General features: G+C 43.1%; 1 protein-coding gene and 1 non-coding gene across 9 annotated transcripts in view; one reads left to right on the forward strand and one right to left on the reverse strand.

Moving 5' to 3' along the window:
• Window positions 1–18,978, forward strand: part of LOC109891762 (tensin-2) — a 75,252-nt gene extending 56,274 nt beyond the window's left edge. For 3 of the 8 annotated variants that reach the window (XM_020484250.2, XM_020484255.2, XM_020484274.2), the window contains 9 exons: window positions 527–1,650; window positions 1,863–1,991; window positions 2,340–2,432; window positions 11,618–11,695; window positions 11,946–12,023; window positions 12,442–12,610; window positions 15,971–16,039; window positions 16,648–16,674; window positions 17,092–18,978. In XM_020484250.2, coding sequence (XP_020339839.1) covers window positions 527–1,650; window positions 1,863–1,991; window positions 2,340–2,432; window positions 11,618–11,695; window positions 11,946–12,023; window positions 12,442–12,610; window positions 15,971–16,039; window positions 16,648–16,674; window positions 17,092–17,239 — 1,915 coding nt within the window. In that variant the 3' untranslated portion in view covers window positions 17,240–18,978. The remainder of the gene's footprint in view (window positions 1–526; window positions 1,651–1,862; window positions 1,992–2,339; window positions 2,433–11,617; window positions 11,696–11,945; window positions 12,024–12,441; window positions 12,611–15,970; window positions 16,040–16,647; window positions 16,675–17,091) is intronic. The other 5 variants (XR_004210257.1, XR_004210253.1, XR_004210252.1 and 2 more) reach the window with 5 other exon arrangements.
• A 2,241-nt stretch (window positions 18,979–21,219) lies between these two features.
• trnaq-uug (transfer RNA glutamine (anticodon UUG)) lies at window positions 21,220–21,291 on the reverse strand. Its single transcript has one exon. It is a non-coding gene; the product is annotated as a tRNA-Gln (tRNA).
• Between the last annotated feature and the right edge of the window lie 2,387 nt (window positions 21,292–23,678).

Raw genomic sequence — 23,678 nt, forward strand, 5'->3', positions numbered from 1 at the left:
ACCCATATGTTTTTGAGAGAAAATAAATATTACTTGTTAAACACAATCTCTTTCTCTGTGCAATTGTATTAGTATAAAACAACATAATTTCCAAATGTTTTTGACCATACAAAAAAGGCCAGTATTTTATTTATTTTATACAGTATTTTTTGCTCATCTTTATCAAGGGTGCCAATATATTTTGAACTGAGTGTTATGTGATAACGTGATGTACTGTATGCTGGACGGGCATTTAATGATTACTGTGACTTTGAAGTCAATACATTACAACTGGCAATGCCACTTGTCCTTGAAATACATTTCACGTTATATAATAATTAAAGAATACAAACCTTTTTGATATCAGTCTTTCTCTTTAAATTCAGGTTTTATCACAAAACACATTTTTTGTATTTACAAATACTATGTTCCCTGTACTGTTGGCATTTCCCTGTACTGTGTCATCACGTACCTCTTCTACGTTGGCTTTAGTACTTTTTAAATGTGTCAATGAGTAGAAACTAACATTCTAATGTCTCTGCTCTAGTGAGAAGAAGCAAGATGAAGAGAAGATGTGTGACCCCACCGAGGGTTCCACCCGGAGTCCTCCAGCAGGCCCCCAGGAGCCAAGTCAAGGGCCCCAGCTGATAGAGTCCCTCAGTGTGGCCCCAATGTCTGAAGCCTCAGCCTCCCACTCCACCACGCGGGAGCCTAACAGCAACAGTAGCACACCAGAAACCGAATGGACACTGCCGAATGGACACTCCACGACACCACCAACGTTGGTGGAGACACAAAACCAAGATGACATCTCTTCTTCTGAAGAGAACATACAGATGCCGAATGAACGCGTAAACCCTACTGGCTCAACGCAAGTGCACACTGTAAGTGTACATCCACCTCCAACTACAGCTGAAGATGGAGAATTGAAGGTCGTAGAGAGTGAAACAAAGTGGTCTAGCGGAACTGAGTTGTCCACTCAGGCCGCCTCCATCCCAAGCCCAAAGAATTCATTCGGCCCAGTCCAAGTGCAACTCAATGGCACCGCTCTCCCTAGTGACTCCCTCCTGTCAGAAAAGGGCAGTGGCACATCCCTGACCCCTTGTTCCAGCCCCAGCTCTGTCCCTCCCTCTCCGCACCTTTACATTGGCTCCCCAGAGCGACGCCCCTCCCCTCAGCCCTCTCCATTGGCCACAGACCCATCTGGGCGAAGACTGACCCATGTGAGTGACAGCGACCCCAAACCCCCATCGCCTGTCCCAGATGGGTACAACACCCCAACCTTTCCCCTGGCGTCCTATTACTACCCTCTACTCAACGTGCCACACGTCCCCTACACGGGCTACACCGCCGTCACCATCCCCGCTGCCCAGCCCCCCCTCCCCGAAAAGAGGCGCCTGTCCTCCATGCCAGGGTCCCCCAATGGTTACGGCTCACAGTCTCTTCTCAGGTCCTCTCTGGGTGCCATAGGACCCATGGGGGTCTCTCCTCAGTCCAGCCTCCTTCAGGTCACTTTCTCACCCTCGGTGGGGGAGCTGCCCCCATCTGTCAGACGAGGACTGGCACACCCTGGTGTCAGAGAGGAGGTGGTGGAGAGCAGCAAGGTCAATGCCAAGTTTGTCCAGGACAGCTCCAAGTTCTGGTACAAGCCTAGCATCTCAAGAGACCAAGGTAAGGGCACAGGCCTCTTCTGAGGTTTTGAAGGGTCTCACTTTATTTGGACAGTCCCCAACACATGATCTAATGTCAATTGCAACTGTGTTTATATGGAAACATCTGGTACTATATTGAGTTGAGAAACACTGTTGTAGTGTATATTTTCTAAATTAAAGTCTTAGTAACTAATTTCTTCCATAATACGTGTTTCTTCTCCCTCCATGTAGCCATCGCTGTGTTGAAGGACAAGGAGCCAGGGTCCTTCCTGATCCGGGACAGTAACTCCTTCCAAGGGGCTTACGGCCTGGCCCTCAAGGTGGCCAGCCATCCTTCAAACAACGTCAACAACGCTTGCCGTAAATTCAATTCATATTTATTGTTCCCAAAAGGCAAAGGTCATGATTTTGGTTAATGTAACAGTTTACTAACTTTGTACTGTTTTGCTTTATCATCATTTAATTTTGTTGGAAGATTAAGCGAAAGAAAGGGAGATCGTTCTTATTGGGCAATGCCAATTGTTCACTACTATGACCAGCATAGTTTTTCTTGATACTATGGCAAGGTGTTGTCTTCTACAACTACCTAGAATTCATTGAGGTCTCATTCTCTCTCTTCTCTCTCCCTCCTCGCATTCTGTCTCTCTCTTCCCCCCTATCCCCCCCCCTTTCTCGTCCTTCCTCCCTCCTTTTCTCTGTCTGTCTCAGTCGATTCTCAGGCGCAGCTAGTCAGACATTTCCTCATAGAGACGGGCTCGCGGGGGGTCAAGATAAAGGGCTGTCAGAACGAGTCCTATTTCGGTGAGTCCTATTTCCATCCTGCAGATGTCGCTGTTGGCCTCACATTTAAGTCAATCATTGCTCTAATTCCCTTTTAACACTATCATACACTGCAGACCCAAACCGTAGAGCTACTGAGCTGGCTCAGATATTTTTAGTTGACATTGTCTTCACAGCACGGTTCCAGCAACTATGGTGGCTGCATAACCAGGCCAGCGCATTACAGCTCTACTCGACTCTAGTGTATAATGGCGCTGGAGGGGATGGCTGATGTTTTACGGGCTCCTAACCAACTGTGCTATTTTGCTTGTTTTTTTTTGCATTGTTTGAAAACTGATTTTTAAAATGTATTTTGTACATAATGTTGCTGCTACCGTTTCCTATGACCAAAAAGAGCTTCTGGACATCAGAACAGCGATTATTCACCTCGAACTGGACAAAGATTTTTACTTTATTGAGTCCGATGCAAAGGATATACTCGTCTGGTAAGACGAGGGGCAGGGTGTGTGTCTATTTGTAAATAACAGCTGGTGCACTATTTCTCAAATAAAAGAAGTCTTGCGATATTGCCCGCCTGAGGTAGAGTACTTCATGATAAGCTGTAGACCACACTATCTACAAGAGAGTTATCATCTATTATTCGTAGCCGTCTATTTGCCACCACAAACCGATGCTGGCGCTAAGACGGCACTCAACGAGCTGTATAAGGCCATAAGCAAACAAGAAAATGCTCATCCAGAAGCTGCGCTCCTAGTGGCCGGGGACTTTAATGCAGGCAAACTTAAATCAGTTTTACCAAATTTCTACCAGCATGTCACATGTGCAACCAGAGGGGGAAAAAACTCAAGACTACCTTTACTCCACACACCGAGACACATACAAAGCTCTCCCTCACCCTCCATTTAGCAAATCTGACCATAATTCTATCCACCCCTATTCCTGATTACAAGCAAAAACTAAAGCAGGAAGTACCAGTGACTCGCTCAATACGGAAGTGGTCAGATGACGCGGATGCTACGCTACAGGACTGTTTTGCTAACAAAGACTGGAATAGGTTCCGGGATTCATCCAATGGCATTGAGGAGTATACCACCTCAGTCACCGGCTTCATTAATAAGTGCATCGACGACATTGTCCCCACAGTGACCGTACGTTCATATCCCAACCAGAAGCCATGGATTACAGGGAACATCCGCTCCGAGCTTTAGGCTAGAGACACTAATCTGGACGCTTATAGAAGAAATACCACTACACCATCAAAGGCAAAGCATCAATACAGGACTAAGATTGAGTCCTACTACGCCGGCTCTGACGCCCGTTGGATGTGGCAGGACTTGCAAATTATTAGACTACAAAGGGGAACCCCAGACGTGAGCTGCCCAGTGACGGGAGCCTACCAGACGAGCTAAAGGCCTTTTATGCTCGCTTCGAGGCAAGCAACGCTGAAGCATGCATGAGAGCACCAGCCATTCCGGACGACTGCTTGATCATGCTCTCGGTAGTCGATGTGAGCAAGACCTTTAAACAGGTAGACATTCACAAAGCCGCAGGACCAGACAGACTACCAGGTACGTGTACTCAAAGCATGCGTGGACCAACTGGCAAGTGTCTTCACCGACATTTTCCACCTCTCCCTGACCGAGTCTGTAATACCTATATGTTTCAAGCAGACCACAATAGTCTCTGTGCCCAAGGTAACCTGCCTACCACTCACGTCGGTAGCCATGAAGTGCTTTGACACCATCATCCAGGAAACCCTAGACCTACTCCAATTCACATACCACCCCAACAGATCCACAGATGATGCAATCTCAATTGCAGTCCACACTGCCCTTTCCCACCTGGACAAAGGGAACACCTACGTGAGAATGCTATTCATTGACTAAAGCTCAGCGTTCAACACCATAGTGCCCACAAAGCTCATCACTAAGCTAAGGACCATGGGACAAAACACCTCCCTCTGCAACTGGATCCAGGACTTCCAGTCAGGTAGGCAACAACACATCTGCCACGCTGATCCTCAACACTGGGACCCCTCAGGGTTGCGTGCTTAGTCCCCGCCTGTACTCCCTTTTCACCCACAACTGTGTGGCCAACACCATCAATACGTTTTCTGTCGACACAACAGTGGTAGTCCTGATCATCGGCAACGATGAGACAGCCTATAGGGAGGAGGTCAGAGACCTGGCAGTGGTGCCAGGACAACAACCTCTCTCTCAATGTGAGCAAGACAAAAGAGCTGATCATGGACTACAGGAAAATGCGGGCCAAACAGGCCCCCATTAACATTGGCGGGCTGCAGTGGAGGGGGTTTCAAGTTCCTTGGTGTCCACCAACGAACTATCATGGTCCAACCACAACCCAAGACAGTCGTGAAGAGGGCATGACAACACCTTTTCCTCCTCAGGAGATTTAAAAGATTTGGCATGGCTCCCCAGATCCTCAAAAAGATCTACAGCGTGCACCATCGAGAGCATCCTGACCGGTTGCATCACCGCCTGGTATGGAAACTGCTCGGCATCTGACCGTAAGGCGCTACAGAGGGTAGTGCGTACGGCCCAGTATATCACTGGGGCCAAGCTTCCTACTATCCAGGACCTATGTACTAGGCAGTGTCAGAGGAAGGCCAAAAAATTCTGTCAACCAAATCATAATCTGTGTTTGAATACTCATATTACCCATACTATTTGTGACGTGAATTTAGTATATATTATGCTTATTGGTCATAGTATGGATATAGTATGCCAAAAGTATGTATGTAGTATGCCAAAAGTTCCTGGATGTCATTCGGCAAAATATGAAGTACACACACAGATTTCCATACTTTAGGGCCCATAATGCTATAGACCAGCCTCTGCCCCCAGCTGTGCCCTGGATACCATATGTGAACTGATTGCCCCCCATCTATCTTCAGAGCTCATGCAGCTAGGCGACCTAAACTGGAACGTGCTTAACACCCCAGCCATCCTACAATCTAAGCTTGATGCCCTCAATCTCACACAAATGATCAATGACCAGGTACCACCCCAAAGCCGTAAACACGTGCACCCTCATAGATATCATCCTAACCAACTTGCCGTCTAAATACACCTCTGCTGTTTTCAACCAAGATCTCAGCGATCACTGCCTCATTGCCTGCAACCTATATCTATCCTACCCTGCCTTTCTAAGTTCTTCGAAAGCCAAGTCAACAAACAGATTACAGACCATTTCGAATCCCACCATACCTTCTCCACTATGCAATCTGGTTTCAGAGCTGGTCATGGGTGCACCTCAGCCACGCTCAAGGTCTTAAATGATATCTTAACCGCCATCTCACCACATCCTCATCGGCAGACCTGATAGCCTTGGTTTCTCAAATGATTGCCTCGCCTGGTTCACCAACTACTTCTCTGATAGAGTTCAGTGTGTCAAATCGGAGGGCCTGTTGTCCGGGTCTCTGGCAGTCTCTATGGGGGTGCCACAGGGTTCAATTCTTGGACCGACTCTCTTCTCTGTATACATCAATGATGTCGCTCTTGCTGCTGGTGAGTCCACCTCTACGCAGACGACACCATTCTGTATACTTCTGGCCCTTCTTTGGACACTGTGTTAACAACCCTCCAGATGAGCTTCAATGCCATACAACTCTCCTCCCGTGGCCTCCAATTGCTCTTAAATACAAGTAAAATTAAATGCAAGCTCTTCAACCGATCGCTGCCTGCACCTGCCCGCCCGTCTAACATCACTACTCTGGACGATTCTGACTTAGAATATGTGGACAACTACAAATACCTAGGTGTCTGGTTAGACTGTAAACTCTCCTTCCAGACTCACATCAAACATCTCCAATCCAAAGTTGAATCTAGAATTTGTTTCATATTTCGCAACAAAGCACCCTTCACTCATGCTGCCAAACATATACTTGTAAAACTGACCATCCTACCGATCCTCGACTTCGGCGATGTCATTTACAAAATAGCCTCCAATACCCTACTCAATAAATTGGATGCAGTCTATCACAGTGCCATCCGTTTTGTCACCAAAGCCCCATATACTACCCACCACTGCGACCTGTACGCTCTCGTTGGCTGGCCCTCGCTTCATACTCGTTGCCAAACCCACTGGCTCCAGGTCATCTACAAGACCCTGCTAGGTAAAGTCCCCCATTATCTCAGCTCGCTGGTCACCATAGCAGCACCCACCTGTAGCACGCGCTCCAGTAGGTATATCTCTCTGGTCACCCCCAAAACCAATTCTTCCTTTGGCCGCCTCTCCTTCCAGTTCTCTGCTGCCAATGACTGGAACGAACTACAAAAATCTCTGAAACTGGAAACACTTTTCTCCCTCACTAGCTTTAAGCACCAGCTGTCAGAGCAGCTCACAGATTACTGCACCTGTACATAGCCCATCTATAATTTAGCCCAAACAACTACCTCTCCCACTACTGTTATTTATTTAGCTAATTTGCACCCCATTATTTCTATCTCTACTTTGCACATTCTTCCACTGCAAATCTACCATTCCAGTGTTTTACTTGCTATATTGTATTTACTTCACCACCATGACCTTTTACTCCCTTATCTCACCTAATTTGCTCACATTGTATATAGACTTATTTTTCTACTGTATTATTGACTGTATGTTTGTTTTACTCCATGTGTAACTCTGTGTTGTTGTATGTGTCGAACTGCTTTGCTTTATCTTGGCCAGGTCGCACTTGTAAATGAGAACTTGTTCTCAACTTGACTACCTGGTTAAATAAAGGTGAAATACAAAAAATAAATAACGCAATTATTCAGGAAATGGGCGTGGCTTCACATCGTTTCAGATTTTAAGAAAATAGCGGTAAAAATGCAGCCAACGATAGTGTTTACAAATTCATTGCTTTGGTTAACAAATGTTAACCAAATGTTGAGCAATGTAATCAAGTTATTACTTTTCAAATAAGTTACCTTGCACGTTATGTTTGCTGACAATTTTTTAGCTACGCTGTCCTTACGAACCACATAGCATATCATTACAGCAGTATGTACCGGTATGTTAGCTAGTTACCTAACGTAAATTGGCTACTTAAAATCAAACTTGCCAGTATATAAACTACATGCTATCTAACTATCCAAAGTTTATTGACTCTATTATTCCCTTCATTCTTAGTTTAGCTAAATTGTGTAGTCGTTGTGGGTTCTCAATGGACATTCGGGTGCTTTCATAAATTCGCTTTGGCTATCTTCTCCGATTTCAGAGCACTCTTGTCTGAGTGTACCAGAGCCAGATTAATGAATTTATGAGCGCCCAACACCGGTTGGATATGGCTGGTGTTCAGTTAACGTCGGCAAAAATGCGTAATTCAATTGTTGCCAGAAACAGTCACTAAAGCTCTGTATAACATGAAAACAGCCTAACCAGCTCTGCTAAGGCGAGTAAAATGGTCAGAGTGGTCACTCTAGCCAACGTTAGCTTGGGTGCATGACTGCCGTTGTAAGGTCAGAATGCTCAAATCAACCCTACTCCTCGGCCCGAGCGTCCAGTGTGCGCTCTGAATTTACAAACGGACAATCTGACAACGAGCGCACTCTGGCACTCCAGATTGAATTTAAGAACACACACGAAGTCGTAAAATGTCTAACTAGTAATGTGTTATGCTAATTCGCTAGCAAGAGGTTGCATAGCAACAGCATCAACTTCTGGGAGACTGGCGAAAAGCTAGTACGCTCAACTGAAAGGATACTGTTCTGTTTACAGTATACTAAAATGAACTAATGATATGTAGTATATACTCATTAAGTATGTAGTATACAGTATGTTAGTATGGGTATTTGAACACAGCTATAGACTGTAATCTCTGCTACCGCACGGCAAGTGGTTCCCTGAGCGCCAAGTAAGGACCAAAAGGCTCCTTAAAAACTTCTTGAGTGTAGGGGGCAGGATTTTCATTTTTGGGCTAAAAAACATACCCATTTGAAACTGCCTATTTCTCAGGCCCAGAAACTAGAATATGCATATAATTGTCAGATTAGGATAGAAAACACTCTAAAGTTTCCAAACGGTCCAAATATTGTGTGTGAGTATAACAGAACTGATATTGCAGGCGAAAGCCTGAGGAAAATCAAACCAGGAATTGCTTTATTTCCTGAAAGCTCTCTGTTCCATTGGATGCCTTGCCTCCATTTAAAGGGATATCAACCAGATTCCTCAAGGTGTCAACAGTCTTTAAACATAGTTTCAGGCTTTTATTTTGAAAAATGAGCGAAAAAGATAACATCCTGTCAGTGGATACCTGGGTGTTCGCAGAGTTTTGCTTGCGCAACAGAGTGGGGCAGGCATTGTCTCTCCCTCTCCTATTGAAAAAGCGACAGTCACGGTTGATATATTATCGATTATTTATTTTAGAAACAACCTGAGGATTGATTATTAAAAAAAACGTTTGACATGTTTCTGTGGACATTACGGATATTATTTGGAATTTTCGTTTGCGATGTCGTGACCGCTCGAGCCTGTGGATTTCTGAACATAATGCGCCAAACAAATGGTATTTTGTATATAAAAATAATCTTTATGGAACAAAAGGAACATTTATTGTGTAACTGGGAGTCTCATGAGTGCAAAAGCTGTATTGAAATCTGACACACCAGGTGGATTAACAACAAGCTAAACTGTGCTTTGCTATATTGCACTTGTGATTTCATGAAAATTAAATATGTTTAGTAATTTAATTTGAATTTGGTGCGCTGCAATTCAGCGGGTGTTGATGAAAATGATCCCGCTAACGGGATGGGTGCGTCAAGACGTTTTAACAGATCCTTCCCCCAAGCCAAATAGACTGCATAACAATTCATCAAATGGATCATCCGTCCATTTACATTGACACCCGCCTCCTCCCTTTGTTTTTACACTGCTGCTACTCGCTGTTTATTATCTATGCATAGTCACTTTACCCCTACCTACATGTACAAAATAACTCGACTAACCTGTACCCCCGCAGAATGACTCGGTATCGGTACCCACTGCTCATTTTTATTGTCACTTTTTATTTTATATTTACTTTAGTTTATTTAGTAAATATTTTCTTAACTCTTTCTTGAACTGCATGGTTGGATAAGGGCTTGTAAGTATGCATTTCACGGTAAGGTCTACACCTGCTGTATTCAGAGCATATGACAAATTTTTTGCCCGCTTTGAGGACAATACAGTGCCACTGACACGGCCTGCAACGAAAACATGCGGTCTCTCCTTCACTGCAGCCGAAGTGAGTAAGACATTTAAACGTGTTAACCCTCGCAAGGCTGCAGGCCCAGACGGCATCCCCAGCCGCGCCCTCAGAGCATGCGCAGACCAGCTGGCCGGTGTGTTTACGGACATATTCAACCAATCCCTATACCAGTCTGCTGTTCCCACATGCTTCAAGAGGGCCACCATTGTTCCTGTTCCCAAGAAAGCTAAGGTAACTGAGCTAAACGACTACCGCCCCGTAGCACTCACATCCGTCATCATGAAGTGCTTTGAGAGACTAGTCAAGGACCATATCACCTCCACCCTACCTGACACCCTTGACCCACTCCAATTTGCTTACCGCCCAAATAGGTCCACAGACGATGCAATCTCAACCACACTGCACACTGCCCTAACCCATCTGGACAAGAGGAATACCTATGTGAGAATGCTGTTCATCGACTACAGCTCGGCATTCAACACCATAGTACCCTCCAAGCTCGTCATCAAGCTCGAGACCCTGGGTCTCGACCCCGCCCTGTGCAACTGGGTACTGGACTTCCTGACGGGCCGCCCCCAGGTGGTGAGGGTAGGCAACAACATCTCCTCCCCGCTGATCCTCAACACTGGGGCCCCACAAGGGTGCGTTCTGAGCCCTCTCCTGTACTCCCTGTTCACCCACGACTGTGTGGCCACGCACGCCTCCAACTCAATCATCAAGTTTGCGGACGACACAACAGTGGTAGGCTTGATTACCAACAACGACGAGACGGCCTACAGGGAGGAGGTGAGGGCCCTCGGAGTGTGGTGTCAGGAAAATAACCTCACACTCAACGTCAACAAAACTAAGGAGATGATTGTGGACTTCAGGAAACAGCAGAGGGAACACCCCCCCATCCACATCGATGGAACAGTAGTGGAGAGGGTAGCAAGTTTTAAGTTCCTCGGCATACACATCACAGACAAACTGAATTGGTCCACTCACACAGACAGCATCGTGAGGAAGGCGCAGCAGCGCCTCTTCAACCTCAGGAGGCTGAAGAAATTCGGCTTGTCACCAAAAGCACTCACAAACTTCTACAGATGCACAATCGAGAGCATCCTGGCGGGCTGTATCACCGCCTGGTATGGCAACTGCACCGCCCTCAACCGTAAGGCTCTCCAGAGGGTAGTGAGGTCTGCACAACGCATCACCGGGGGCAAACTACCTGCCCTCCAGGACACCTACACCACCCGATGCTACAGGAAGGCCATAAAGATCATCAAGGACATCAACCACCCGAGCCACTGCCTGTTCACCCCGCTGTCATCCAGAAGGCGAGGTCAGTACAGGTGCATCAAAGCTGGGACCGAGAGACTGAAAAACAGCTTCTATCTCAAGGCCATCAGACTGTTAAACAGCCACCACTAACATTGAGTGGCTACTGCCAACACACTGTCAATGCCACTGACTCTACTCCAGCCACTTTAATCATGGGAATTGATGGGAAATGATGTAAATATATCACTTTAAACAATGCTACCTTATATAATGTTACTTACCCTACATTATTCATCTCATATGCATACGTAGATACTGTACTCTATATCATCGACTGCATCCTTATGTAATACATGTATCACTAGCCACTTTAACTATGCCACTTGGTTTACATACTCATCTCATATGTATATACTGTACTCGATATCATCTACTGTATCTTGCCTATGCTGCTCTGTACCATCACTCATTCATATATCCTTATGTACATATTCTTTATCCCCTTACACTGTGTATAAGACAGTAGTTTTTTTGGAATTGTTAGTTAGATTACTTGTTCGTTATTACTGCATTGTCGGAACTAGAAGCACAAGCATTTCGCTACACTCGCATTAACATCTGCTAACCATGTGTATGTGACAAATAAATTTGATTTGATTTTATTTTTTGATTTTATTTTATTTATTGTGAAAATGGGAACTTCCCTTCCTCGTCTCCTCTACCTGTGCTGATCTGATATGCGTATGTGTTTTAGGAAGTTTATCTGCCTTAGTGTACCAGCACTCCATCACTCCTATCTCCCTGCCATGTGCCTTGTGCATCCCAGAGAAAGGTAAATCCCTATATGTTTCAAAGGAGTCACTTTTTATCTAACAATATGGGGCAGATACTACATGTTTATATCAATAGTGCATAAGCTATATGTGTGCAATACACAATATACAATTTACAGAAAGTGCATGTGAAGTGTGTATTGGGAGTGTGTTATGTGTTTGTTTGTGTTGTGTATGTATGTACACAGTGTTTGCATGGTTTTAAGGTGAGTCATGGGAAAATGTTGTCCTAACATCACTGTTTTCCAGATCTGGTTGGAGAGCTGCAGGAGATGCATAGTGCCAGCAACACCAGTACTGCAGCAGACCTCCTCAAACAGGGCGCAGGTGAGAGAGTTAAAAGTTCAAGGGTCAAATACAGCTGCAATGCAGTTTTTCGCCAGTAGTGGTGGCTCTAGGTACCTGAATCACCACAGAGAGATAGGAAAACAGTGTGGAATACTAGCATGATTTAGCAAATATACCCACCCCATTTACGTCAATCCACACTCACTGTCTTTCATTGCATTAAGCTCGGCAAGCTCCTCTCAAGTTAGGTTTGCCTTGTGTAGGTGTGACATGACCTAATTCCATCTCTAAATACTGCTCATGTTAATCCATGGAAATCCATCATTCCTAATCTCCCTCCCTCTCTCTCTTTCTCTCGCCCTAACCTCTCCCTCCCTCCATCTCTCACCCCCCCCCCCCCCCCCCATCTCTCTCACTCCCCCTCTCTTTCGCTCTCTCCATCCCCATCTCCCTCCAGCCTGTAACGTACTCTATCTGAACTCTGTGGAGACAGAGTCACTGACCGGGCCTCAAGCTGTCTCCAAGGCGACGAGGTGCACTCTGACCCAGAGTCCTCGGCCCACAGCCACAGTGGTCCACTTCAAAGTGTCCACTCAGGGTATCACGCTGACCGACAGCCAGAGAAGGTGTGTACTACCTGGCTTAAGATTAGGCCTACACCTGCCTAACCTAGTCTGTTTACATCCAAAATCAAGTAAAGTTTTTTTGTCACATGCTTTGGAAACAACAGATGTAGACTAACAGTGAAATGCTTACTAAGGCGTCCTTACCAGCAATGCAGAGAAAAACATATATAAGTAATAGAACATTAGAAAAAGAATAACACAAGGAATAAATACAAAATTAGTACCTATAACTTTGCTATATACACGGGGGACCAGTACCGACGTGCAGGGGTACGAAGTAATTTAGGTAGATAAGTACATACACTACATGACCAAAAGTATGTGGGCACCTGCTTCTCAAACATCTCATTACAAAATCACGGGCATTAATATGGAGTTGATCCCCTCTTTGCTGCCATAACAGCCTCCTCTCTTCTGGGAAGGCTTTCCACTAGATGGAGTATGGCTGTGGGGGCTTGCTTCCATTCAGCCACTAGAGCATTAGTGAGGTCAGGCACCGATGTTGGGTAATTGGGCCTGGCTCACAGTCGGCGTTCCAATTCATCCCAAAAGTGTTCATTGGGGTTGAGGTCAGGGCTCTGCAGGCCAGTCAAGATCTTCCACACCGATCTCGGCAAACAATTTCTGTATGGACCTCGCTTTGTGCATGGGGGCATTGTCATGCTCCAAACAGGAAAGGGCCTTCCCCAAACTGTTGCCACAAAGTTGGAAGCACAGAATCGTCTAGAATTTCATTGTATGCTGTAGCGTTTTCCCTTCAATAGAATTAAGGGAACTAGACCGAACCATGAGAAACAGCCCCAGACCATTATTCCTCCTCGACCAAACTTTACAGTTGGCACTATGCTTTGGGGCAGGTAGCATTCTCCTGGCATCTGCCAAACCCAAATTCGCCCGTCCGACTGCCAGAGGGTGAAGCTTCATTCATCACTCCAGAGAAAACTTGTCCACTACTCCAGAGTCCAATGGCGGAGTTCTTTACACCACTCCAGCCGACGCTTGAAATTGCACATGGTGATCTTAGGCTTGTGTGCGGCTGCTCGGCCATAGAAACCCATAACATGAAGCTCCCAAAGAACAGTTTATTGTGCAGACGTTGCTTCCAGAGGTAGTTTGGAACTTGGTAGTGAGTGTTGCAACCGAGGACGGATGATTTTTACGTCCTGCGCGCTTCAGCACTCTGTGATCCCGTTCTGTGAGCTTGTTGTTGCTCTTAGATGTTTCCTCTTCACAACAACAGCACTTACAGTTGACCAGAGCAGCTCTAGCAGGGCAGAAATTTGATGAACTAACTTGTTGGAAAGGTGGCATCCTATGACGGTACCACATTGAAAGTCACTGAGCTCTTCAGTAAGGCCATTCTACTGCCAATGTTTGTCTATGGCGATTGCACTGGTGTGGATGAAATAGCCGAATCCACTCATTTGATGGGGTGTCCACAGTAACAGCAGATTATGTGATGAGTCAAGAGTTAGTGAAAAAGGGTCAATGCATATATTCCAGGTAGCTATTGGTTAACTATTTAACTAACTATTTAGCAGTCTTATGACTTGGGTTAGAAGCTGTTCAGGGTCCCATTGGTTCTAGACTTGGTGCATCAGTATCACTTTCTGTGTGGTCGCAGGAAAGTGTCCTTAGTTTAGTGATGAGTTTGGAGGGCACTTTGGTGTTGAACACTGAACTGTAGTCAGTGAACAGCAATATCACGTAGGTGTTCCTCTTGTCCAAGGTGGGAAAGTGTACTGTGGAGAGCAATAGAGATTGCGTCATCTGTGGACCTGTTGGGGCGGTATGCAAATTGGAGTGGGTCCAGAGTGTCTGGGATGATGGTGTTGATGTGAGCCATGGCCAGCCTTTCAAAGCATGTCATGGCTACAGATGTGAGTGCTATGGGACGATAGTCATTTAGACAGGGTACTTTGGAATTCCTGGGCACAGGCACTATGGTGGTCTGCTTGAAACATGTAGGTATTAGACTGGGTCAGTGAGAGGTTGAAAATGTTGAAGACACTTGCCAGCTGGCCAGCGCATGCTCTGAGTATGCGTCCTGGTAATCCGTCTGCGGGCTTGTAAATGTTAACCTGTTTAAAGGACTTACTCACATTGGCTGATCATGCAGTCGTCCGTAACAGCTGGTGCTCTCATGCATGGTTCAGTGTTGCTAGCCTGGAAACGAGCATAGAATGGATTTAGCTCGTATTGTAGGCTCCCTTCACTGGAAAGCTCACGGCTGGGTTTCCCTTTGTAATCTGGTAGTTTGCTTGCCCTGCCACATCCGACGAGCGTCAAAGCCGATGTAGTAGGATTCAATCTTGGTCCTACATTGGCGCTTTGCCTGTTTGATGGTTCGTCGCAAAGCATAGCGGGATTTCTTATAAGCATCCGTGTTAGTGTCCTGTTCCTTGAAAGCGGCAGCTCTAGCCTTTAGCTCATTGCGGATGTTGCCTGTAATCCATGGCTTCTAGTTGGGATATGTACGTATGGTCACTGTGGGGACAACGTCATCAATGCACTTATTAATGAAGCCGGTGACTGATGTGGTAAACTCAACTCAAACCTCAATGCCATTGGATGAATCCTGGAACATATTCCATTCTGTGCTAGAAAAACAGTCCTGTATCTTAGCATCCGCTTCATCGGACCACTTCCTTATTGAGCACGTCACTGTTACTTCCTGTTTGAATTTTTGCTTGTGAGCAGGAATCAGGAGGATAGATTTATTGTCAGATTTGCCAAATGGAGGGTGAGGGAGAACTTTGTTTGTGTCTCTTTGTGTGGAGTGAAGGTGTTCTAGAGTTTTTTCACCTCCTGTTGCACAGGTGGCATGCTGGTCGAAACTAAGTAAAAACGTTTTTCATTTTTCCTGCATTAAAATCACCGGCCAGTATGAGCTTGTTATTAACAGACACACACACCCTCCCTTGAGTTTCCCTGACGTTACAGTTATTCAGATCCCGTTGATAAGATAGTCTCGAGCCTGTAAAACGACCACTATTCCATCCAACACCATTCCAGGTCCTATGGCTATCGTATGTAGATAGATGTCTTGATTCCTGTGTTTCAAATCTTATCCAACTTTTTAAAAGTTTAAAACAATTTAAAGTGATTTTAAACATAGTGTCAAAATACTTTTACATGATATATTTCTGTCACATGGAATTTCTTTGAGTATACAGAATAACTTGTGTTTATCATTGCTGGCGCCTATTCTCATAACTAACCAAATTCGTTATATTTATTTTTAATGTAACTTTACCTCCGTAAAGCTATCTGCTTGTTTAGGTATGCACACTATCATCCTCTGACTGCCCCCCCCCCCATCTCTTTTTACCCACCTTTCCTATCTTTTCCTCTATGCAGACTATTTTTCAGGAGACACTACCCCATCAACAGTGTGACCTTCAGCAGCGTGGAGCCTCAGGACCAGAGGTGGGCCCAACGTCAGGCAAACGTTAGAGTAACCTTTAGACAACACATGGAACGATAGGTTCTGACACTGGCTTTATGCCTACATGCAACCACTGTTACATAGATCGTGTTTCTATGTGAATACCACCGAATGAACAGTAACAAATTATGTGTTTGAGCAAATACAGACCATAAGGGTCTTTAGCTATGTAGCGAAGTTGACCTTGTGTTTTGTCATTTCTAAACACTGCTTCATTTGGTAAACAGATATTGCAATGTAGTTTAGGGTTGGGGTCAATTCATCTCGTTCATTGTTATTTCAAATCTAATTGATCCCAACCCTGGCTAAATGTTGTAGGGTTAATAACAGTATTAACCCTGTATTGAGCTATTATGACTGCTACAGCTTGAAGGGACTTCTATTAATGTTTCTAAATACTGGTACAGTATAAACCTGTTTGTGCAATGTGCAACTATAGTATAATTTTTTTCTGGTTAAGTACAACAGCTGTAACTGTATGACTGCTCTTTTTGGTGTATTTGAGAAGCTCTATCTGTCTCGTGCATCCATGTGATTATCTAAGCCTTGTCTTTATGTCCCTGTCTCTCTGCCTGTCTGTCTGCTTCAGGTGGACTAATTTTGATAAGTCAAGCAAGTAAGTGCATGTGTGTGTCTCTCTGCTTGTCTGTGTGTGTGGATAGCATTGTGTGTGTGCATGGCAATTTATCCAACAGTATCCTCTTTTAGAAAATATTACTTTTTATCAAATTGATCCTTACATTGAATGATCCTTGAAAGATCATTAAAAGTGAATTAAAGTCAAGTGATGCCCCACGGTTCTTCTCATATCTGTGATTCTCATTAGAAGAACACAATGAGCGCACTGAAAAGGGGAACTCTGCTACCATCATAGATCTTAAAACAACAACCAGAAAACCTGTTCTCTTTGATTCACCTGTCTGTTGAACTAATCTCCTACGCCATCCTTTTTCTGGTCCCCTTTCATCACCTCCTTTCACCCCCCCCCCCCCCCCCCCCCCTCTTTCTCTCTCATCATCCCTCTCTCCTGTAGGGTGTTTGGTTTTGTGGCCAGGCGGACTGGCAGCGCATCCGAGAACGTGTGTCACCTGTTCGCTGAGATGGACCCGGAGCAGCCAGCTGTGGCCATCGTCAACTTTATCAACAAGGTCATGCTGGGGCCCCAGCAGCAACGCAGATGAGCTAGGGCCCCCAGCAGCAACGCAGATGAGCTAGGGCCCCCCAGAGCAAGAGCCACAACAGGGGATAACAGTGTGTGGGTCACAGTGTGTAAATTGGTGGGCGATAATAGTTGGGTATGTGTTTCTGCAAATTTGTCGATGTGTTTGTGTGTACAAATTGGTGAGTGTGTGTACAAAGTGGTGGGTATGGGTCTGCAAATTGGTGTGTGTTTGTGTGTGTTCATGATTGAAGATAGCTGTCCACTGGTCCAGGAGAGGAACAGGATTGAACATGCATCATGTCCATCAAGACGGTATGTTAGAGAATATATTTTAAGGTGATACAGAGTTAAGCTTTTCCTCTACAGTTAAGTGAGTCGATTAACACCACCTCTACCGGGTGAGCTTTATATATATTATTTTGGGGGGGTCCATTCAGTTACTGTTTGCCATCACCTTTCATTTAATCATGTTCGTATGACTATGAAGTATGTGTAATTTTAAATAGGCAAGCCTTATAAAAAAGCCTGTACAATGTCAATGACTACCCAGTTTGCACACAAGCAGATTTGGAAGATCACTTTTTATTGGTCAGTATTATGTTACCCAATTTCTGTATAGTCAACCTCTTTGACGATTTGGACAAAACAGCACAGAAGCTGGTTATAGTAAATGTGTGAGTGTAATGGAATGTCAGAAATGGAATCGGAGTCATTTTTATTGCGTTTATAGTTGACCTGGAATGGCAACATATCCTGGGTCGTGTTCATTATGTATTGAAACAAAGGATAGCCTGGACTTACTCATTTTCATTTTCTGTTATGAAACCTTTTTAAAATGTTTTCCCTTGCGTGCCCTAATGAACATGACCATGGTCTTTATTATGTTTTTTTCTATCATGCCAGTACTGAGGTGGTTACATTGGGCTGGCATGCCAAAGAGAGGATAAGCAAGTGATCCCATGGAGAGGAATATGAAGAGAGCTATTTGAAGAGTTGATTAAATGCTATATTGATATGAACTCTGATGTTTTTTAATTAAAGATTAAATTTACACACCATATCCCAAACAATATTTTCCAAACCATAGAAGAACTTTCCTACACTATGTTTATGTTTTTATTTAACAATAGTGCGTTATGCACTTCAATGTAGCGATTAATAAATGTGAGCATAGCTCACCATGTCCAAAGTGATATGGGCCTTGCATTAAGAATCAGAAAATTATCTTATTTTCCCCCTAAAATGTATTTTTCAAACATCTAAATATATGTAATACTGTATGTAAACTAAATCAACCTGCTAGTGAACCTTGCAGTCAACTGTAAGATGAGTCGTACCTGAACATCCTACAGCAAGATAAAAGAAAACCATGACAGAATAGATTGAACTAGAGATTATCTTGGGCCACATGTTTTATGATCCAATTTCCTGGACCTGCAATTTGCTTTGTATTAAACCAAACATACTGTATAGCCATATATAACGCTGAATCCATAGACAACCAAGCACTCATATTTTGTTTTGTAAAGGAATATTTTATTGAGGTTTGATTCCTGTATACTTTTTTTGTGCTGTTTTGTTATCGAGTGTTTTACATGACAATCGTTGCAGTATTTAGATGAATGATTTATTGTTTGTATTTTTCATATGGAGTTTATGATATATTTTCAGTCTCTGATAAAGTTTATAACAAAGCAGTATAAGAAAAACATTGATATTTTAAACTGAAAATGTAGTAAATAAAGGGTTGGGGGAAAATGTGTTCTGTCTGCCTTAATTGAAATTACCTCACAAAAATGTTGTGATATTTCCAAGGGATTTTAGTAGATCCACCTAAATACTAATAGGCCTTCAGAACCAATAAAAACATACTAGAGCTATGTTTAGTGGTGGTAAACCATGTACAGTGCCTACAGAAAGTATTCACACCCTTTTGGATTTTTCCACATTTTATTACAGCCTGAATTTAAAATGGATTAAATAACGATTTTGTGTCACTGTCCTACACACAATACCCCATAATGTCAAGGTGGAATTATGTTTTTAGAAATGTTGACGAATTAATCAAAAACGTCTCGTCAATAAGTATTCACCCCTTTGTTAAGGAAAGCCTAAATAAGTTCAAGAGTTGAGATTTGCTCAACAAGTCACATTTTAAACATTTTTATTTAACCAGGTAGGCCAGTTGAGAACAAGTTCTCATTTACAGCTGCGACCTGGCCAGCATAAAGCAAAGCAGTGCGACAAAAAACACAGTTACACATGGGATAAACAAAAGTATAGTCAACAACACAATAGAAAAATCTGTATACAGTGTATACAGTGTATGCAAATGTGGTAAGGAGGTAAGGCAATGAATAGGTCAATAGTAGCGAAGTAATTACAATTTGTCAAATTAACACTGGAGTGATAGATGTGCAGATGATAATGTGCAAATACAAATACTGGTGTGCAAATGAGCAAAATAAACAATATGGGGATAAGTTATTTAGTTGGATGGGCTATTTACAGATGGGATGTGTACAGCTGCAGCGATCGATAAGCTGCTCAGATAGCTGGTTCTTAAAGTTGGATGGTGTATCAATACATCCAGTCCCATCAAAGATACAGGCGTCTTCACTCAATTGCCAGAGAGGAAGGAAACCGTTCAGGGAATTCACCATGAAGCCAAAGGTGATTTTAAAACATTTACAAAGATTAATGGCTGTGATAGGAAAAAACAGGATGGATCAACAACATTGTATTTACTCCACAATACTAACCTAAATGACAGTGAAAAGAAGGAAGCCTGTACAGAATAAAAATATTCCAACACATGCATCCTGTTTGCAATAAGGCACTAAAGTAAAACTGGGGAAAAAATGTGCCAAAGCAATGAACTTTGTCCTGAATACAAAGAGTTATGTTGGGGGTACACATAACTGAGTACCACTTTTCATATTTTCAAGCATGGTGGTGGCCACAATGTTATGGGTATGCTTGTCATTAGGGAGTTAAGGATTACAAAAACTATGGAATAGAGCTAAGCACAGACAAGATCCTAGAGGAAAACATGGTTGTCTGCTTTCCAACAGACACGGTTACAAATTCACATTTCAGCAGGACAATAACTTAAAATGAGGCCAAATACACTGGAATTGCTTACCCAGGTGACATTAAATGTTCCAGAGTGGCCTAGTTACAGTTTTGACTTAAATCAGTCTGAAAATCTATGGCAAGACTTGAAAATGGCTTATTAGAATTTTAAAAATTATAATGTACAAATATTGTACAATCCAGATGTGCAAATGTCTTAGACTTACCCAGAAACTCAGCTGTAATTGCTGCCAAAGATGATTCTAACATGTATTGACTTGGGGTGTGAATACCTACGTAAAATAGATATTTCTGTATTTAAGATTTCTTAAAACATGCTTTTTTACTTTAATCATTATGGGGAATTGTGTGTTGATGGGTGAGGAAAAAAAAATAAATTGAATCCAGGCTGTAACACAAAATGTGGAATAAATCAAGGGGTATGAATACTTTCTGAAGGCACTGTATCTATGGCAGGGATCATCAACTAGATTCAGCTGCGGGCCTATTTTTTTCTTGAGGGGATGGACGGGGGCTGGAACATAATAACAAATAATTTGGAGACTGCAAATTTGACCGCAAACCCAAAATATGCTTGACTAAAACATAATTTCAAACCTTGCCTACGTTTGTATACGATCACGTCTATTATGTTGGGGAATACTTTAGAAGATGTATTAAAATAAAATCAATTGGAGCAGATTGCCTGTTTTACAGTCTATTATGTTTAAAATGAAAATAAAAATGATTTAAAAAAGTAGTTTTTGCTTAGAAAACTTGGGGGGCCCTAGTACAGAAGACCCATCAACTGTTGTATTTTACCTTTTGACAGGAGACAACAAATCCACATCTGAGATAACTACCAATAATTTCACTGTCCATAATATTTGTGTAACTGTTAGGATATTTTCAATCAAAATGACGAGGTCCTACCGAGATTTGAACTCGGATCGCTGGATTCAAAGTCCAGAGTGCTAACCATTACACCATAGGACCACTCGCAGGAGAAATAGCTAAAACAGGGGTTCTTATCCGGTACATGCACGTGCCGTCAAACTCTTTACATGATGCTGTTATTAGCTACTCGTGGTAATACAATTCAGTAGCAATTTTGCCAACAGACATATTAAACGTGGAATTGCAAAAACATGCATGCCGAAATGCTAGGCAAAAGAAAGACATTGCTACCAAACAAGCTAATTAATCAGCTAGCTTAGTTGAACAGCTAGCGTACTGCATATATTAGAGAAGCATGGCAGCTAGCTTTTCCCGAAGTGCTTTCCTACGTAGCTTGCTAACAAATAATAAATCCGATAATAGGCATGTATTTGTCGTTTTCGCTTCTGCTTTCAACAGCTAGCTGAGGGTGTTGATATTCGTCCTAACTAGCAAAAGTCCCTAGCTAGCTATTAGCTAGCCAGCTAACGCTAGCATATTTATGCTGGCTGTTAGCTAAATGTAACCAAAAAAGGCAATCCCACAGGCAGGTCCCTAAATGTAGAAGACGAATCTCGGATTCTGCATGACATACTATAGCAGGCAAAACGTTCTAATCGCCGTCCTTTTCGTCCCATTAGCTTAGCTAGCTAGCTCTGCTGTAAGTGTGGTTTTGCTGCATGTACATGATGGCATTGCTTTCTTAGCCCTGGCTATAATATTGCGGCTTAAATTGTAAATAGTCTGTAGAGGGGGCAAGAGAGTTACGGCCCAGGGTTTGGCCTGGGTCACCAGTAATATCATGCTCAACCAGAGGAATATTCAGTAAATAATACATCTTTGGGTCTAATCAGGCCTACAAACTACTTATGTTTTATATGGGCAGTATTTATGGATTTGTTAAAGCTGGGAATTGTGAATAAAAATACTTGTTGGGCCTTGTGAACATTCCAAACAAAGACTTGTTAATTGCATCCTTTCCCATTGACAGAAAAGTATGTTCTGACTGGAAAATCCCATAATATGTGTATGTGCTTTATGTGTGTGTGTGTGTGAGAGAGAGAGAGTTGGGGGAGGGTTGTGGCCAGTGATAAGTCATCATCAAGACATAAAATACTTAACAATTCATGTGACTGACTCATGTGAACTCGTGACAACATTCCAGGATAAAGTCCCCCGGCTCACACTAACATTCATCTTGTATCAGCTACAGGTGTAATTTACCTGCTATCTATGTTCGACATAGAATGCGATACAGGTCTCAAACGTACTCCAACGACTACAAGAAATCAACCCCCAAAGAGGAAATGGCATCAATACTGAGATTTGAAAGCACGTCTGACTAAACAAACGTGAAGTAGCCTAATGTTAGGCATTTCTCCTCCCTTCAGAGGCCATGACAGAGGATTGTGACTAGGATAGTTTTTTTTATGTCTTCCAAACATTCTCTCCAAGAAAAGGATTTATCCTGTCCTGTGTGCTGTAACATCTTAAGGGATCCTGACCACCTGTGTCGGGTAGCCATAGCTTATGTAAAGACCGTCTCAATGAATTCTGGACATTCCCATTTCTAGAAGATCCTCAACAGGACAACCTCCTTGTAATCTGATTTTAAAGAAACTGTGTGAGGCTTTCTCACGGGAGGAGTCAGAGAGCTTCAGCAGGTCTGGGGTGCTCTGTATTCTGCACAGAGTAAAACTCAAACTGTACTGTCCAAATGATAAACAGCCTGTGAGTTGTCAAACAACAACAAAAAACATGCAAATCACAAGTTCTGTCCCATAGATGAAGCTGCACAGGATTATAAGGTATAAGCATAAGACATACTGGTAATAAATATATGACTACGACCTAATTTTGCTGAAACTTATACATTTTACAGCAGTTTAAATATCAAAAGTTTAAAAAAGCAGGAATAGAGAGACTTTCCTCAAATTTAAGTGTCATGTTTCATTCCATGGAGGAACTCAAGACTACATTGAAGGAGCCCTTAAAATGACGTCAAACGAAATGATCTGGATGCAGTTTCAGTTACTCGCAACAAAGTTCTTTCTGAGTTGATTTGTATGTCAACCCCCAAAAATTGCCTGAATCTCAGTTGCATTGCATAGTACGAGATAGAATTCAATCATTTTTCACGCAACTGACTATGCAATGTCCAATCAGTGAGCAGAGGAAAGTTGTCTGCTAAACACCTTTGTATACAGTCGTGTGTGGGGAAAAAAAGTATTTCTTCCTTATGATGTTGCCTTCTTTCGATACTTTAACAGATTGTTTTTCTAAATGATAATAAATAACAGTTGCATGAACATGTTTGTGCAGACAAATATCAGATGTATCTCATTGTGTCAAATACATTGTACAACCTGAGTGTGAAAAGAGCTTAAAAGCTCAATGTACTCTAATTTTGCATACTGGGCCATACGCCAGGTGATGGTCTGTATTTG

This window comes from Oncorhynchus kisutch, linkage group LG1 (assembly GCF_002021735.2).
Source record: "Oncorhynchus kisutch isolate 150728-3 linkage group LG1, Okis_V2, whole genome shotgun sequence".
Lineage (NCBI taxonomy): Eukaryota > Metazoa > Chordata > Actinopteri > Salmoniformes > Salmonidae > Oncorhynchus > Oncorhynchus kisutch.